This window comes from Pagrus major, chromosome 5, assembly GCF_040436345.1.
Source record: "Pagrus major chromosome 5, Pma_NU_1.0".
NCBI lineage: Eukaryota > Metazoa > Chordata > Actinopteri > Spariformes > Sparidae > Pagrus > Pagrus major.
The window spans coordinates 5,773,214-5,789,515 of NC_133219.1; the positions used below are offsets into that span (position 1 = coordinate 5,773,214).

A 16,302-nucleotide genomic window follows, 5' to 3' on the forward strand; every position below is an offset into this window, starting at 1 on the left:
GACCCTAACAATTTTGAAACTCAGAGCTCACACATGTCCTTAACGACTCTGTAAGGACACTCCCACACATAGTTTAAAAGCCTGCAACTCCCTTCCAGTTGGTTAGAACTGAAGAAGCTTCTCAGAGGTGAGCCGTCTTCAAGAAACTGAAACAATATATAGCACTTAGAGTTGGCACTCTATGTTTCTGCAAACCACGGGTATGTTGACACATTTCTGTATATTGTAACTTTACATTTCTTTAGCTTCAATTTTCAGTTTCATGTTACGGGAAAGTTGTGTTTATTATCTGTTAAGGCTTGGCACAAAATTATTTGGTTATAGTAAGGAGATCATGTTTCGGCTTACCTGGTTCTGTCACAACAAATACAGCTGGAAAATGTCAGCCAAAAAAAAAAAAAGAAGCTGACTCCAGCAGCTGTCTCTGGATTGGCAGTTTTTTGGCGTGATGAATGTTATTCTTTCAGACAATCTTTTTAAACCATTTTAAAGCAAATTAGATTGGATTTTTATTTTGAGACACAAGATCTTTATTTTTTCGAAGCCAGGATAAGATGGTTGCTGCCACCTTTTTACTGCCCCAAGATTGTGGTGATGTGTTATCCTAAATAATTATCTCTCTGCATTTTGTTCATCATAGCACACTGAGATTAATTTACCAATTTAAAACGTTCAAAACTTTGTTTTCCAGTCCAGAATTGGCTGAACATTTCTGCCCATACATTGACTGGGTTATTGGTATATTATCATTTAAAATGCCATTCTGGATGGGTTGTATATCAGAATAGGAGACATTCCTGGAAACATTATGACAGGTCTTCATATTTTCTGCTCCACTGAATTTGAATCATCGGCAAAAGGAATTTAAATTGAATTTACATTTCTTTATGTTGCAACTTTACATTTCTGTAGGTTCAGTTTTCAACTTTATGTTATGACAAAGCTGTGCTTCAGGTCTGGTTAGGTTTTGGCACAAAAACCACTTGTTGTGGGTTTGGAAAAGATCATGTTTGGGCTTAAAATACTTGTTTTGGTCGCCACAAACACTGCTGGAGATGTCCCAACTTCTTCTCAAAAATATCTTTTTTTTTGTCACCACAAACATGGCTGGAAATTGTCCCGAGGTCTTCTTAAAAATATCCAGTACCTACAAATGTCAATTTGACATCATGAAGTGCAGTCACTGGCTTGGAAGCCTTCTCAGCTGTAACTCCACCACATGCCAACATGACACTATCTCATAAACATGTTGTGTGAACATGATATGACACATATTGTAGAAATGTCAATATGGTACTTAGTATACTACTGGTTACACTACATACTGGTTTGCATAAACGTTAAAACATTTGTATCAGGCCACTGGGCTTGGTTTGTCCTGCTAGTGCTTTGGAAAGTATTGCAGTCCTTCCTATTTTTTATAAAGTTTAGTCTAATAAATTAGATAAAGGGGGAACGGCAAAATCCTGAGGAGTTTTAAGAAATAAAGGAGGAACAAATCAGAAACTTACTGCTAATTATGAATAATGATATTCCTGAGTGCTCTGAGCAGGGATTCTGCTCAAAAACAAACTCCAAGAAGAGGACGCACGCCGCTGTTGGTTGTACATGGAAGTGATCCAGATCATGAGGGCTGGACCGGATCCAGGTGAAAAAAACAGCCTGGCAGGATCATTAAGAGGGAGCTCTCCACTGAAGAGCGCACAGACACATGTACACACACTGACACAGCGCGAGCAGAGCAGAGCGGAGCGGAGGAGCTCTCATCCACACCGCTGATACACGAACGGTCCGCTTTTTGATTTTGTTTGCGCTTTGTGTGTTTGTTTTTTAAGAATAGTTTATACTTCACTTTGGTGGCAAGTCTGATGGTTTCTCTTTTAAAGTTTGTGTAATTTTTCACTCCAGTTTGGAATATCCTTTGGGATTTAAGGTGGACGCTTCACGACGCGCAGGTACAGTAAAGTTTAAAGAAGTAACCGCTGAAATCAAATCACTCTGTGGAGGTTCGTCCACAGTGTCCGGGCACACATGCATATAATCTGATGATATCCCCTCTTCCCAGTTTGCAGAAGTCCTCCAGAGAACGTTCGCCCAGGATTATTTCTTTTCGACGCAGGAGCGCACAGCAGCGACTCGGGGCGCTTCGAGAAGAAGAACTTCGTCTGGGCTGTTTTTATTATTATTTTTTTTTTTACTTGAGCCGTCCCAGAAATGGTGGGGCACCTACATTTACAAGCGATGGATGATAGCCTGAAAGGAAAGAACCGGGAAGGGCTGCTCGACAGTCCGGATTCGGGGTTACCCCCCAGTCCCAGTCCGCCCTTCTGCTCGCTTTCTCCGGGTCTGATCGAGTCGCGCTCCGGCAGCTGCACGACGCCCGTCGAAAGCCATCATGGATATTACAGAAAGGAGAGCAGAGAAGGCAAACTGGTGAGGAACACGTCTCTGTATTTACTGCATGATTTGAACAATATTGTAATCTGAAAGTCTGTTTTATGTCCAGAGTAATTTTTCAGGCAGTCGCCTCCCGACACGCCGATTTAAAGGATTAAAAAAGACCCATGGACGAATGATGACGCTGCTGTGAGCAGTTTAGTGTTTAGCCAGAAACAGATTTCACTTTAGTCCACTCACACATCTGGAAGCTCTCTCTCTCTCTCTCTCTCTCTCTCTCTCTCTCTCTCTCTCTCTCTCTCTCCCTCCCTCTCTCTGATGTTGCACTTGTACTGAAGATACCACTGACCCTCAACAACCCACAAAATTGTCTTCTTTTACACTCTGGTGCATCAGCTGAGCCCCAACTAGCCTGCATGGTGTCACCAGGGTCAGTGAGTTGATTACACCCATAGGGTTTCTAAACTGGGGTCCAGGGACTCCCAGGGGTCCTTGCCAGGATTCCAGGGGCTCCCAGCAAGATGACAGAACGTTTTATAACCCAGTAGTGTGTATCTGAGTGAAGGTTTCCACCTACAAGATACACCTACAAATCCACCTCAGAATGTTCTTTACATTGGCATCAGCAAATTGAAACAGAACCTTCAGCAATCAGTAATGAAAACATTTTTTCATGTGTGTTCATAACAACACTTTTAGCTATCTGCCTCAATCAATCTCAGGTCATAACTCATCATGGAAACCAGCCAGGTCCACACACAAATCTGGACTATTGATAAAAAACATATGGCCAAGCTGTTGTAGCCAAAAGTCTTTATTAATGGTAAATATTACGTTGTTTTAATAAACCTTTAGGAACTTGTCATTCTTTAATTATTTCTTGAAAAATGTAAATATCTGTAGGATAGAGCAAATAGAATTATTTTATTTGTCTACAACAATCAGTAACTTACAAGGACTCAAAGTTATTAAAGTCCTTGTAATAAGAATTAGTTAACAGGGTTAGGGTTATAAGACCCTGTATAAAACCTTATATGATGCTTATAAACATTATGTGCTAATAGGCATTATTGTTAAAAATAGCATCATAAACACGTTTATTGTTAGATTGTAAGACATTAATAAGCACATTAACAAGAAACTTGTTAACCTTTTATAGATGCTTAAGACCATTGATAAAAGCGTGATGGGTTTCTCGTAATTATGTCATACAGTCCAACCAACTTACCTATTATGTGATTGTTAAACCTTTACTAAGGTTGTAATGTTGCTTTGTTAAGATTAATAAACATTTTATTAATAATCTTTTAACAATTACAGAAGCCTTTTGCAGCTGGAATGAGCACTACGTGTGGACAAAATTTGTCATTTTGGCAATATTTAAGTGGTAAAGCACAAAAACACAGTTAAAGGAAGCTTTAGAAAATTTGTGTCTTTACTTTTTATTGCTTTCATATAAATGGCAGCCGAATACATAATAATGTTAGTAAACATCTTATAAGGTCCTTTTAATCTATTAACTAACACTTATTACAAGGAAGTGTTTCCTACTAATCAAATCTTAAAGATGATTTTGCATATTTCCAGTAAAACCTTTAAAGGGGCTACTCAACCAGTCAGTGCACCCCAAAGCAATATCAGTACTTAAATAAGTACTAATATTGCTTTCTGAGGACATGTTACTTCATGCAGAATATAATTCATGGAAACTAATGACAATTGCCAAGTCCATTTTTATGACTTCAGTGACATAACGATGCTCATTTGATTGAAAATCATTTCCAGTTGGCAGACATGTCTGCGCAGGTTGAGGTGGCTCTCAAAGTGTGTGAAGGAGGCCTCAGAAATGCAGCGTTTGCATGACACAGGTTTCCTGAGGCCTGAAACAGAAAAAGAGAGATCCTCTAATACTAAGAAGGTTCAGATTAGTAGGATATCGTTCCTGATAGAGGCTGCTGCTGCTCCGTCTGTGGGCCTGTGTGTGTGGAAAGAATAAGACTTTTCGATCTCGAGCTTTTAGACGTCTATTAGCTGGACAAAGGGAGGCATATATGTGCTCCATTTTTTTCTCTTTCCAAATCTATTTTTGTGTTGTTTTTGTGTGGCACCAAAGAACAATCCTCAAGTTCTATTTCGGGTTGCAGGGGCTTGTTCGAGTGGGAGCAGCCTGTTGCATAAGTGTTTGATGACCTCTCACTTCTAAATTAAACATGGATAAACACTCAGACAGTCTGTTTTCAAACCTGGGTCGAATTTATACAGACTTCATTCATTTCATTATATACTTCATGTTAACCATAGGGATGAGAAGCATTAAAAAGTGTGCTCATGTAATCTGTAACAGCTTGTGTCCTGTTGAAGGATAACATTCAAGTGTCGGTGGATTAGACAGGAGGACACACAGGAGACAGATCTCATGACTTCTTCTAAATCTGCCTCGCTGATGCTCTCACATTAACACAAATTTAAGACATAAAGTCAGAGGCTTCCAGTTGGAAAAGGTGTGTTTGAGTAGGCATTTCTCTCTGCAGCCTAGCATTGTGCATTGTACATTGTGTGGGTCACTCAGCTGCAGACTATTTTTCCTGGGCAGAAACTAGCTTCAAGGGGGATTCATGCTTTGTGTGCACACTGGGGGATCCACTGCCTGGAGCTGACCTGCCCTCCATTCACCAGTGTTTGCTTTGCACAAGTTGCCAGAACGCAACGTGGAGAAATACCTGGGATGCTCTCCATGCTGAAGGCAGCAGAGGAAAGACGGTCAAATCAAGTTTTTTTTAGGTCAAGAAGCAGCAGAGACTGAACGCCTGCAGATTTTCAGTCCTGTGTGGTGAAACTAGCAGCTGCACCATTTAGATAGTGTGTGTATGTGTGTGTGTGCGTGGTGATGATCGTGGTCTTTAGGTAAGACGAGCTCTACACGGTGCTCTGCTGTGCCCTTGGCCTGTTCTTGCTCGTCTCCTGTAGTGGCATGTGCGCTTCACAGCGGCCAAACCGCAGCATGTGACAGCAGCCTCCTGTGTAATGTGAGAGTAGCTGGAGTTGTGGTCGGGGTGCCATTTGAATCAGACCGGTCACTGTTTAGACACACAGTTATAACCTTGCTTCAGTGTGTGACAGTGTTTCTGATTGGTGCAGCTAAGAGGTCAAAGGTCAGGACTAAAACAGACCTGGTTCATACAGTTAGATGTGGATCATGAGGTAAACCTAATGCGTCTGGCGTAGTAGCTACACGGCTGAGAACAGAACAAATGCTCTAAAAGAATGCCGTGAAAATTAATATTCTTATGAGGCCCACAGGAATGTGTTTGTCCAGAGACTGCAGGTGAATAGACTAAAACATTTAACTAACAGATATCACCATGAAACTTCCCCCATTGACTATTTACACAAATATTTTTTATACTGCAAGTTTACAGAAATGTTATGTTTAGATTTGGAAATAAGGCATTATCTAATTAAAGATTCATTAATTAGCATCCATTTCCAGACCCTTGTTTCATGTTGTTGACATATTAGAGTTAAAGGTTTTTGTCAAAATAAAATATTATATAAATCAGGCTGTGAATGATATGAGAACAAACCCCTCAGTAAAAACCTTCAGAACATAGATAATATAAATAAAACTGGAAAGTTTGGTGTAGTAAATGCTGCTGAAGTGGAGATTTATGGCTCAGAGTCTGAGAAAAAAACTCATTTTGAGAAAACGGCCTTTAAAGATTTGTGAAATTCTTGTGCAGATTAATTGATAAAGAAAATAATTGTTACTTGCAGCACTGTTTTTATAGGCCTAAACAATTAACAGATTGATCAAGGAAAATAATCTGCAGATGAATCAATCATCAAAATAATATTTGAAGTCCAAGAACATGTACACCTGTGCATCATCCATATTTACAAAATCAATATCTGTAAGTGCAGTACAATACAAAATGAAACATATTTTCTAAGTCAGTCAAACAACACATTGAATAAATCCACATTTCTTCCTCCAGGCTGACATATAGTTTCTGCCATAACTGGTAAATACCAGATCTCAGCTGCGCACATGAGATCTCTAAACGTGCCTTTACTGTATGTTTTTGTTCGTGTGTGTATTGGGTCAGCTGTGTGAAACAGCAGGTGAAGTAGTGAGGTGAGGATGAACCTGAGGAAGAGAGAGGCCCTCAAATGTGTAAAGAAAAAACAATTCACATAAGAATCAATAAATATGGTGAAAGGACTGTATTTATATATGGCATTTATAGTCTTGTCAACCACTCAATGGACTTCACCCATTCCCACCCCGGTGGCCTAGGCTACCATGCAAGGTCACCTGCTCATCAGGGGTAATAACTCAGCCACCAGGAGCAGTTTGGGGCTCAGTATCTTGCTTTGAGTTATATAACTTGTTCCGATGAGACCTCTGTGGAGGCACAAAGAAAATCTTTCAACATCACCTTTTATCTTTTCCTGACAGCCAGGCCACCAGCTGCCCCTGAGACTCAAATCTGAGTTTTTCTGTAGCTACTGTAGCGGCAACATCTTTGGGCCTATTTTCAGTACACACACACACACACACACATAGACAGGCTGTGTGAGGGTCACACGTCTCCAGCCAGCCTTAGCTGCAGTGAGAGAGAGATTCACCACCACCCACACAGTGTAATTATCTGAATCAAAATGTTGCCCTGCCCGCTGTATTTCTTGTCTAATTATTACTCTAGTAAGAGTCGTATCGCCATTGACGAGGCATGTTCTCATCAGGGGACTTGTTTTCCTGCAGAGGGTGGGGACTGATGTGTTTTCAGTTTGGTTTTGCTCTAAACCCCCAACACGCTGGCATCTTTTACTGGAATTCCTTGAACGGACACGTTGGCAGGAGGGTTAGGAACACTCATGGATATTTTCAGATTGTGACTCTTGTGTTTCCTTTGCGCAGCTGCCCTACCTGCTGCTGAACTCCACGGGAACGGACCCAAAGACTCGCATGCACCCTGTGTTCTTCGGGGAAAGCATCGAGGTCAACCCCAAACCAGAGCAGGAAATCAAGTAAGAGAACTCTGACACCTGAAGAGAATATGGAGCCGAGTTCACACAATATTCTCTTGTCAACGCTGCCACCTTGTGTTAAGTTTAAGATGTGTTTCCTCTCCTTTCCAGGTGCAACTCAGAGGTCAAGTACGACTCTGACAAACACTACCAGGACCAGGTTTACTGTGCCCCTGTCCCCACAGCCACCTCCTTCAGCGAGACAGTGGTGGCGGTGCAAAACTGCACCTGGAGGAGCTACAAGTCTCAGGTGTACCTGGAGCCGCGGCAGAAGCCCATCAGCTACCGGAGCACCACCATCATCTACCCGAAACGCGCCAAGAACACTTACCGCACCACGCTCAACTACAATGCCACGGGCTCCCGCCGCTGGTTCGTCTCCACAGTGCAGTTGGAGTCGAGCGAGGATACGAGTCCCTGCATCATCTACACAGAGGATCTGTAGTGCTGCCGGCTGCTCATCTTATTATGTTTTGGAGGACGAGGAACTCAGGAAGGCCCCTGTTGAAAGAGAAATACCTGGAGCTCGTCAAAAAAACGTGTTCATCTTTACTCGCCATGGAGGAAACTCTGGGAATCCTTCAGTGTATTTAGACTTTCTACTGATGCAGTCTTTAAAAAGGGAGTCGGTCCTCTGGCAGTTTAAAGCTGCTCGTCAATGGTTAATGTCTTATTTAAAAAACAATTTGACAAATTGGTGGCCTTTGCTCTCCTTCAGGTTGGATTGTAACCTCGGTGAAGGTGACAGTCAGATTGTCTGTGTACATAGAGAAAAGTCAAGACGGTGCGTGTCGTGGATTCTACACCAATGCAAAGCTTTCTAATGTGGCTTTATTGCACTTGTGATCTTAATGTCACAGTCCTCTCTGTGGACGTGCGGGGGGGGGGGGGGGGGGGGGATTTCAGTGCTGCATGTGAAAAATTGGACCAAAGATAGTTCGAACAGTTTATCTCTAACAGAACATGTTTTTTTTTTTACAGTTTTAATTAACACACATTCAAACAGCGGCTTGTTTAGTTCAATCAGAACCAGAGTGTCTCTAGAATTAAACCTGAAGTCTGATCAAAAGAAGGACAACAGCACAGAAACAGAATGCCTTGAGAATGTTTGAAAAAAAGAAGATATTTGAATACTTTGTTGGAGTTGAGGGTGCTTTGGTAAAGAGGTTCTTGTTTGGTTTCTAGGAGGTGCTGAAGAGCTGCAGCAATTCATGAAGATTGGGAAAAAAACATCCTTAATTAGTTTACAACCCAATCAGCAGAATACATAGCAAAACGCAAAAATATCCAGTAGTTTCACACTTACAAATGACAGGCCATGTCAGGTTATAAACATGTAATTTGAAACTGATATGACACATTTTGTAGAAATATCAGTAAGGTAGTTTCAACAAGAAGTACAAATGTGAATGTATCAGTGTTTTGCAAAAAACATTAACTGCAAACACTTTATGGTAGGCCCGGCTGGGCTGGAGTTTAACGCTTAGAAACCCAGTTAATTTGCTTTATCAGTGAACCAGTTTGTCTTTAACCTGCTCTGGTCTCAGATGGTGGAGCTTCACATACAGAAAAAGTGTCAAAAAAAATAAGACAATCGGGGAAGTGTTTGGACAATGTTTTACTAACTTCTGTCAAAACTGGACAAAATGTACTAATGAGTGACTCATTAGTACAAAAAAATTAATCTACTTTTCCATGAAAGCCAAAAACAAACACAAAACAAGAACCATTCTAAACTGCAGGCGTCTGGATAGTGAAGTGCAACAGTTTACCTTGCACTGTTTCAACTAACGCTCAAAATATAGTTCTCCTGGATTGAGTGGCACCAGCTATTCGTTAATCCACCACGTAGTTTGTGCATGTTGTAGTCATTGATCTCAGACCAGTGATTTACTCAGTCCTGTTGTGCCATTAAAACTAGCAAATGTCTTAGCTCAAGGTTGCACAAAGTGGGCCCAGCATGAAGGTTTGAAAAAAAAAAAAAAATTAATTAATTTAAAGAAAATTAGAATATGAATAGCGGTTGATGCTGTTTTATTTTTTGTAAGGTAAAAATGTTCTTTACATCTGTAGGATCCCAAACTATTTATTATTTGTAATAATCTGAAGATGGTGGGACAAGTGATATTTGCAGGAAGTCAGTCAATTAAGGGAACTTGGGATCCTAGAAATACTGAAGCCTCGATAGGCAAGTGAAAAAAAAAAGATTATCCCTGCAAAACAATTTGTTCAGGGCTCAGGGCTCTCTCATGGCTTCTGTACATTAGCCTACCATTTTACAACTTAACAACAGAATTCAATACAACACAGTAGTGTTTGCTTTTTGCCTGTGGTCCCCCATTAAGTTTAAATTTTGGCCCCCCAAGGGAAACAGTTTGGGCGACTCTGTCTAGTAAAGACTAGTGTCTGAATTGGTGGTAGCATGCCAAATTGGAGCATAACTTCCAAAAAAGTGTACAGTTTTAGTTTGAAAGTAACACTTTTAACTGAAGTACTTTGGTAGCTAATACTTTTGTTTAACAGTGTTTAAATTGAGAAATATGTGCTTTTCAGTGTTGGTTTTCATGCAGTACGTGATGCTAACGCAGCTAACCTTATATGGTCATTAAGACAGACATTATTATCATAATGTTCATTAATTTGATTTTACTTTAGTGAAATTTAACTTTAAAATCTGCCAAAATGTAAAGTAAAATGTTTTAACTAGATTACGTATGAATGCTCTCACGCTTCTCTAAACGAGTCATATATGAGCAAGCTAACATTAGCTTTGTCGGTTTGTTTTGATCAGCTAGCAAAAAAACTCTTCTCAAGAACTAGTTTCTGTGCAACCCCCTTTCATTTAGTGATGTGTTAACCTCCACCTAATAAACAGTGTTCAAGCTGTGAATAGCTGGTGCAACTCAGTGTTTCAGTTTGTTTCAACAATCAGCAAACTGAGCAGTTTCTAATCCAAACATCATTTTTCTCTGTTGAAGATATAAAATTGAATTTTTGTCACTTCTTTTTGTGTCAAGTGATTATATATTATTGAACATGGCAAATATTGAAACTTCAGACTTTACCTCAAATTTCCTTCGTTATCGGTTTTATTTTTTTGCAAATGTGTATTTCTGACGTATCATTTATGAGCTTGAGCTTGCAGTCGTGTTGCTTTTAGAGTTTGAAACACTCTCCAGGTTAAAGTGTAATGGTTGGAGAGACATGGAGGGCACAAAGCTGAGGTGATGCATCAGTAGTACTGTAAGATGAGTACTGGGTTTTAATGAGGGAAAAGAATGTAGAAATAAGAGCAGGACAAGAGGAGAAAAGTCAGACCTGCTCATTCAAAAGAAAAATATAGATGAGATGAGGATATTGTTCTGAAGATGGAAATTCTTGGGAAGATGATGAAGAGTTCTGCTGCAGTTGATGGTCCGTGAAATGTCAGAGAATGATGAGAGAAAGTCAGTGTGTGTCAAGTTTATGGTGGCTTTATGTGAGATACTTTTGTTTCCTAACACTTGATTTTGTTACTGTAAAAAATGTTCCTGTTGTATATGTGGCATCGAGGCACTTCATAATTCTTTATATTTTTGTACATCAATCATTGTTCCTGTTCTGATCAAAGGAAATAATTTAAAAAGATGTGTATCCTAATTGAATAAAAAAGCAATACCCAAACCCTTAATCTGTTGTGTTCAGTACATTTGTTGCTTAATTTCATCCTTGCATGCCTCATACAGGTTTCATTTTGTCGCTTTGCAAGAAAGAGGACATTCTCCGGACACAAAGGGACGGGTCTCACGTTCTCGGCTCGTTTCCTGTAAAATAATTTCAGCCAAAGTTTGGATTCATTTTGAAAAAAAAACAGTGTTGGGTGTGGAAATGCATGTAGCAATACAGGACTGAATACTTACACTTTTAACTTTATTTAATTAGTAAATTATGGGATGTAAACATGCACTCAGTGAAGGATGCTGAGGGATTCATGAAAATGCATGAAGTTCCCACAACATAACATTTTATTTGCAATAGTCTCATCTACAGTTCATCATCCAAAACACTCAAGAAACTACAATACATCCAGAATTCTTACACACTCCCACACCTGTGACCACTTAATCCCCGTCCTTCATAACCTCCACTGACTCCCCATCCCCCAGCGTATCCACAACAAACTTCTTATCATCACCTACAAAGCCCTCCTGAACCTTGCCCCCCCTTTATGTGGCAGCCTTTGTGTCCACTAAATTTCCCTCGGGTAATGTTACATTTTTAATCAGTCTGTTGTGTTTAGTTTTAGTTATACTGGTACTTTTCATCCCATATTTTTTAAGAGGAAATGGAAATCCCTTCACTTGTTTGACCAGTCAAAATGTCTCAAGCAGTAAGTCCTCATATGATATTGGTCAAACAACATATGGACAACTGACATGCATAATATTTGTGCATATTTATAATAGTAGCCTACTGCAAGTTTTTCCTTTTTTTTTTCTACCATGAAATGTTATTGTATACAATAAAATAAGAGTCTTTAATTTTCTGTCATGTATTAAATCACTTCACTGCTAAAAGAAAAGGAAAAGAAGAAGAAGAAAGCAGACTCACTGACAGTTGGTGTCTTATTTTGAATTGCACTTTGTTCATTTTGTGTCTCAATGATTGTCATTATTAGTACTTAAATGAATATAAATCATTGAATATAAAAACGGTTCATCAAAATCAGTTAAATGATTATATCGATATGATAATGATAGATATCATTATTGTACTATAGCAGTACGACTAAATATAATTACTATACTCAGTAGGCGATTTGAGGGGGGATGAGGGGGGATGCCGTCCCCCTTGTTAGCAAAATAACCAAAAAGCATCCCCCTTGTTAACCTGCCATCACTCTCCATCCCCTAGTAGCAGAAAGTGTGTTACAAATCACAAGCGGCCGCGATCAGCTCCGGCGCACAGTGGAGTCAAGCCGAGCACGGCTGCTTTGCGTTCCGGCTGCCTGGTCTCAACAAGCTGCACAGAGCAGATCGCACCGGCAGGAAGTCAGAGACACAGGAACGGCATAGATCATCCGGTCAATTTTTTTCATAATAAAACACCCTGCGCAAACGAAAAATGAGCAGATCAACAAAATCTCAGCAAGTCAACAAAATCGGGCAGGCAAAAGGCTCGGTTCTGAAACGTTCCCGCTGAGGTTCTCTTTATACATTCATGGTATGATGCCGTGCGGAGGGCGGAACAAAACCTGTAGCAGACGTGACGTCATAGAGCGCGTCTCTCGTGTAGAGGAGGAGGCGGGAAAACAACAGAAGATGGGAGGAGGTCAGAGGCACACAGCAGGAACGCAAGCAGCATCGCTACCTTTTTGAATTTGTGGCCAGAATGGCAGCAAAAAGAACAGGACAACTTGAGCTTCGATTATTTTAAAAAAAGAAAAAGTCAGGTGAGAAATTAGCTTGGATTTGATTCCCGCCAGACAATTAAATATGTATGAAAATCGGCTGGTGTTAGGTACAGATGAACTAAGCATGTGGACACAAAATCCACTGGTATTGCTCACACAGAAGTGTTATCAATTTCATATCAATTCAATTTCACTGAAGTTCCTGTCTGTCATTACTTGTGTAGCAAATGAACAGAGTCAGGTAGCAGCAGCAGCAGGGCAACAAGGTGGAGGAGAAAATGCAGGCAGTTCAGCAGCAGCAAGGCCAGAAAGAGATGATAAATCAGAAAGTTCAGGCGGTTCGGATTCCGAAAGTGAAAATGACAAAGAAAGAACAAATCATGATATCCCAGAATGCTGGACAGAAAAGTAAGCAAAGAAGAAGAGGGAGCTATACCCATGGCTAGCATATTAAGGGAAAGCACTCGGTTGTTCAACATGCAAGCAGGTGAATGCTGCTGGACCAGAGATGGGTGGAAAACACAAGCATGTTGCAGAGGAGTGGATCGAGGTAAAGGTGGCTGCATCAGGGAAAACAAAAAGTGCACAGCAACAGTCTTCCGAAAGAAAATACATCGCCACAGATCCTCAGACTTTCACAAGGCAGCTGAGAAAACTGTGGAAATGGCGAAAGAGAAAACAATGGAAACCCTGACTGCTGAGATGATGAGGGATCCGTTTCTGACCACTGACAGGGTGTTTAGAACTGTTAAAAAAATCGCAAAATCTGGAAGGCCATACACTGACCTAGAAACAGACATAGACATCCAAGTCTTGAATGGATTGGACATGAGAAGGACTTTACATTCAGAAAAATCTTGTGCAAATATTAGCCAGCACATAGCAACAGAAATGAGAAAGAAAGTCATTGCAAGTGTTCTAGAAAGAAATTCAAAGATTTCCATTCTGGTTGATGAGTCAACCACCATCAGCAAAAAATCAGTACTAATAATCTATGTCAGAGCATGTGTAGGCAACAGCGAAGAGCCACTGACATTCTTTTTGGATATTGTAGAGCTCCCTGCCACCACTGCAGAGGTAATTCATACAGAGTTGTTAAAGGGATAGTTCGGATTTTTTGACATGAAGTTGTATGACATCCTCACCATCAGTGTCGTGCATCAGCAGTGACTTTCCCCCCACTGCGTCCTGTGAGCCGAGGTCTGTCCTGCTGTTGTTGCTGAAGAAAGTAGTTACGGCTAGTTTGCGGGGTCACGAAGATAAAGCGTTTTGCTTCAAAAAACAATATCCGTTCAAAGGAGTAAAACATTTGCATCACAAAATCGTTTACGACAAAAAAGTCAGACCTCACGATCACCTGGCACTATTTTCCCTCCCTTCGTATCACTGCGCGCTTCCGCCTGTTGACACACCGCACCACTCCGTCAGCTGTTTCACGGTGTTTACATGCTCGGATGGTAAACGTAAATATGTCTGACTACGAAACGAGTGATGAAGACATTCCTTTTACCACAGAGCCAAAGGGATATCTTTATGAACCCGAATACACAGACACCGAGCTTCGTCAAATGGAGTTAGAACGGGCAGAGAGAGAGGAGAGAGACAGAGAAGCGGTCCAAGCTGAAGTTGGACCTGTACAGACAGTACATAGTTGCTGAAAATAATAATAACAGCCATCATATAAAAAGGCACCGTCTTTAGCTTGTAGATAGTTGTTCTTACCTGGGGTCGTGGCACAGCAGCGCTCTTCAAAACATGTTTCTTCCTCTTTCCTGGGCGTGTAGGAACATAATCGTCCTTGCTGAAGTGTGCACTACACACACGAAGCTTTTTCACCCTTGGCAGTCTCGCTTCAATGTTCAAGCCTATGGCAAGAAGCCAAAGTTGCCTAATAGCAATGTCCGTGACAGGAAAACGGTGAAATATATACGGCGACTTGGTGTGATCTTTGTTGTTGCAACCCGGATAATCGCCAATCCGCACCATTTTTATATATCCTCTTGTCTAATAATCTCGCTAGTACTCACGTTAGCTCTCACGTTAGCTCTCTCGCACATCCGAGCATGTAAACACCGTGAAACAGCTGACGGAGCGGTGCCGTGTGTCAACAGGCGGAAGGGAGGGAAAATAGTGCCAGGTGATCGTGAGGTCTGACTTTTTTGTCGTAAACGATTTTGTGATGCAAATGTTTTACTCTTTTGAACGGATATTGTTTTTTGAAGCAAAACGCTTTATCTTCGTGACCCCGCAAACTAGCCGTAACTACTTTCTTCAGCAACAACAGCGGGACAGACCTCGGCTCACAGGACGCAGTGGGGGAAAAGTCACTGCTGATGCACGACACTGATGGTGAGGATGTCATACAACTTCATGTCAAAAAATCCGAACTATCCCTTTAAATAACCTATCTCACCATGGCTTTACAGAAGACATTTTAAAGGAGCAGCTTGTTTGTTTTGCATGTGATGGCGCTTCAGTCATGCTTGGAAGAAAGTCAGGTGTGGCAACCAGAGTGGTCAACCAGTTTCCCAACATTTTCATCTGGCACTGTATGAACCACCGCTTGGAGTTGAGCGTAGGAGATGTTGTTGAGAAGGCTGCAGGTCTCAATCAATTTCATTCTTTCTTTGATAAACTGTACAGCCTCTATCATGCTTCTGCTAAAAACCAAAGAGAGTTGACTGCATGTTGTGAGACACTTGCAATGCAGTGTCAAAACATAGGGCGAATTTTGAGCACAAGATGGGTAGCTTCCAGCTACAGAACTGTGAAAGCTGTCTGGCAACAGTACCCTGCCCTACACAAGCACTTTTCAGAAGCATCTGTGGACCCAAAACGAAACTCTACAGAAAGGGCCATGTTTCGTGGTTTATGCCATCGGCTCTGTAGTCCAACCTTTGTGCTCAACCTAGGACTCATGTTTGATGCCTTGGAAGAACTGTCTGATTTCTCCCTCTCCCTGCAAGATAGAAGTATGACACTTCACAGGGCAGATGCATCATTCAGTCGACAGATTCAGGTACTGAACTCCCTGGCTGCCTCCCCGGGTCTGAAGACACAGGAGGCAGAGCAGGCAGTGGAGTTAAACATCTTTAAAACTGTTGCACTAGAACAAACAAATGTGAGACATGACTGTGCAATTAGCCAGAGGTTGTTTTTTAATAACCTGGCTGAAAGTCTTGAGCAAAGAATGGGGTGTCTACCAGGCAAGCTGCACGACAGAGACAAATATCATCAGGTTACACCCCACCTTTCCGAAACCCCGCTGTTCCGAAAATAGACTTCCATTCCTCGTAATGGCGGGGTTTCCCATTTTTTCTAAAGACCCCGCTATTCCGAAAAGGCTATTGGGGAACCCCTAACCCTAACCCTAACCCTATTGGGAAGTAATTGGAACTTGAAAGTCGGATTCGGAACAGCGGTGTTTTTGGAGTGGGGGTGTTTCGGAATGGAGGGGTTTCGCAATGGAGGTGTTTCGGAAT

At 41.2% G+C, this 16,302-nt stretch overlaps 1 protein-coding gene across 2 annotated transcripts; it reads left to right on the top strand.

Annotated features, from left to right (window-relative positions):
- The first annotated feature begins 1,703 nt into the window (after positions 1 to 1,703).
- Positions 1,704 to 11,098, top strand: rflna (refilin A). Of its 2 annotated transcripts, XM_073466876.1 has the most exons (5): positions 1,762 to 1,789; positions 1,909 to 1,955; positions 2,066 to 2,433; positions 7,319 to 7,428; positions 7,540 to 8,314. In XM_073466876.1, exons 3-5 carry the CDS (start codon positions 2,215 to 2,217, stop codon positions 7,871 to 7,873), a joined length of 663 nt encoding a protein of 220 aa, XP_073322977.1. In that variant the 5' UTR covers positions 1,762 to 1,789; positions 1,909 to 1,955; positions 2,066 to 2,214; the 3' UTR covers positions 7,874 to 8,314. The 2 variants fall into 2 exon arrangements, with proteins under 2 accessions (XP_073322978.1, XP_073322977.1); XM_073466877.1 differs by having other exon boundaries at positions 1,704 to 1,955; positions 7,540 to 11,098.
- Positions 11,099 to 16,302: the final 5,204 nt, after the last annotated feature.

What these genes read in the sequence shown, in the direction of transcription:
- rflna (XM_073466877.1), top strand. Translation starts at nt 2,215, where the DNA reads ATGGTGGGGCACCTACATTTACAAGCGATGGATGATAGCCTGAAAGGA. An exon ending in AGAGCAGAGAAGGCAAACTG is followed by an intron (nt 2,434 to 7,318) that starts GTGAGGAACACG and finishes TCCTTTGCGCAG; the next exon opens with CTGCCCTACCTGCTGCTGAA. An exon ending in AAACCAGAGCAGGAAATCAA is followed by an intron (nt 7,429 to 7,539) that starts GTAAGAGAACTC and finishes TCTCCTTTCCAG; the next exon opens with GTGCAACTCAGAGGTCAAGT.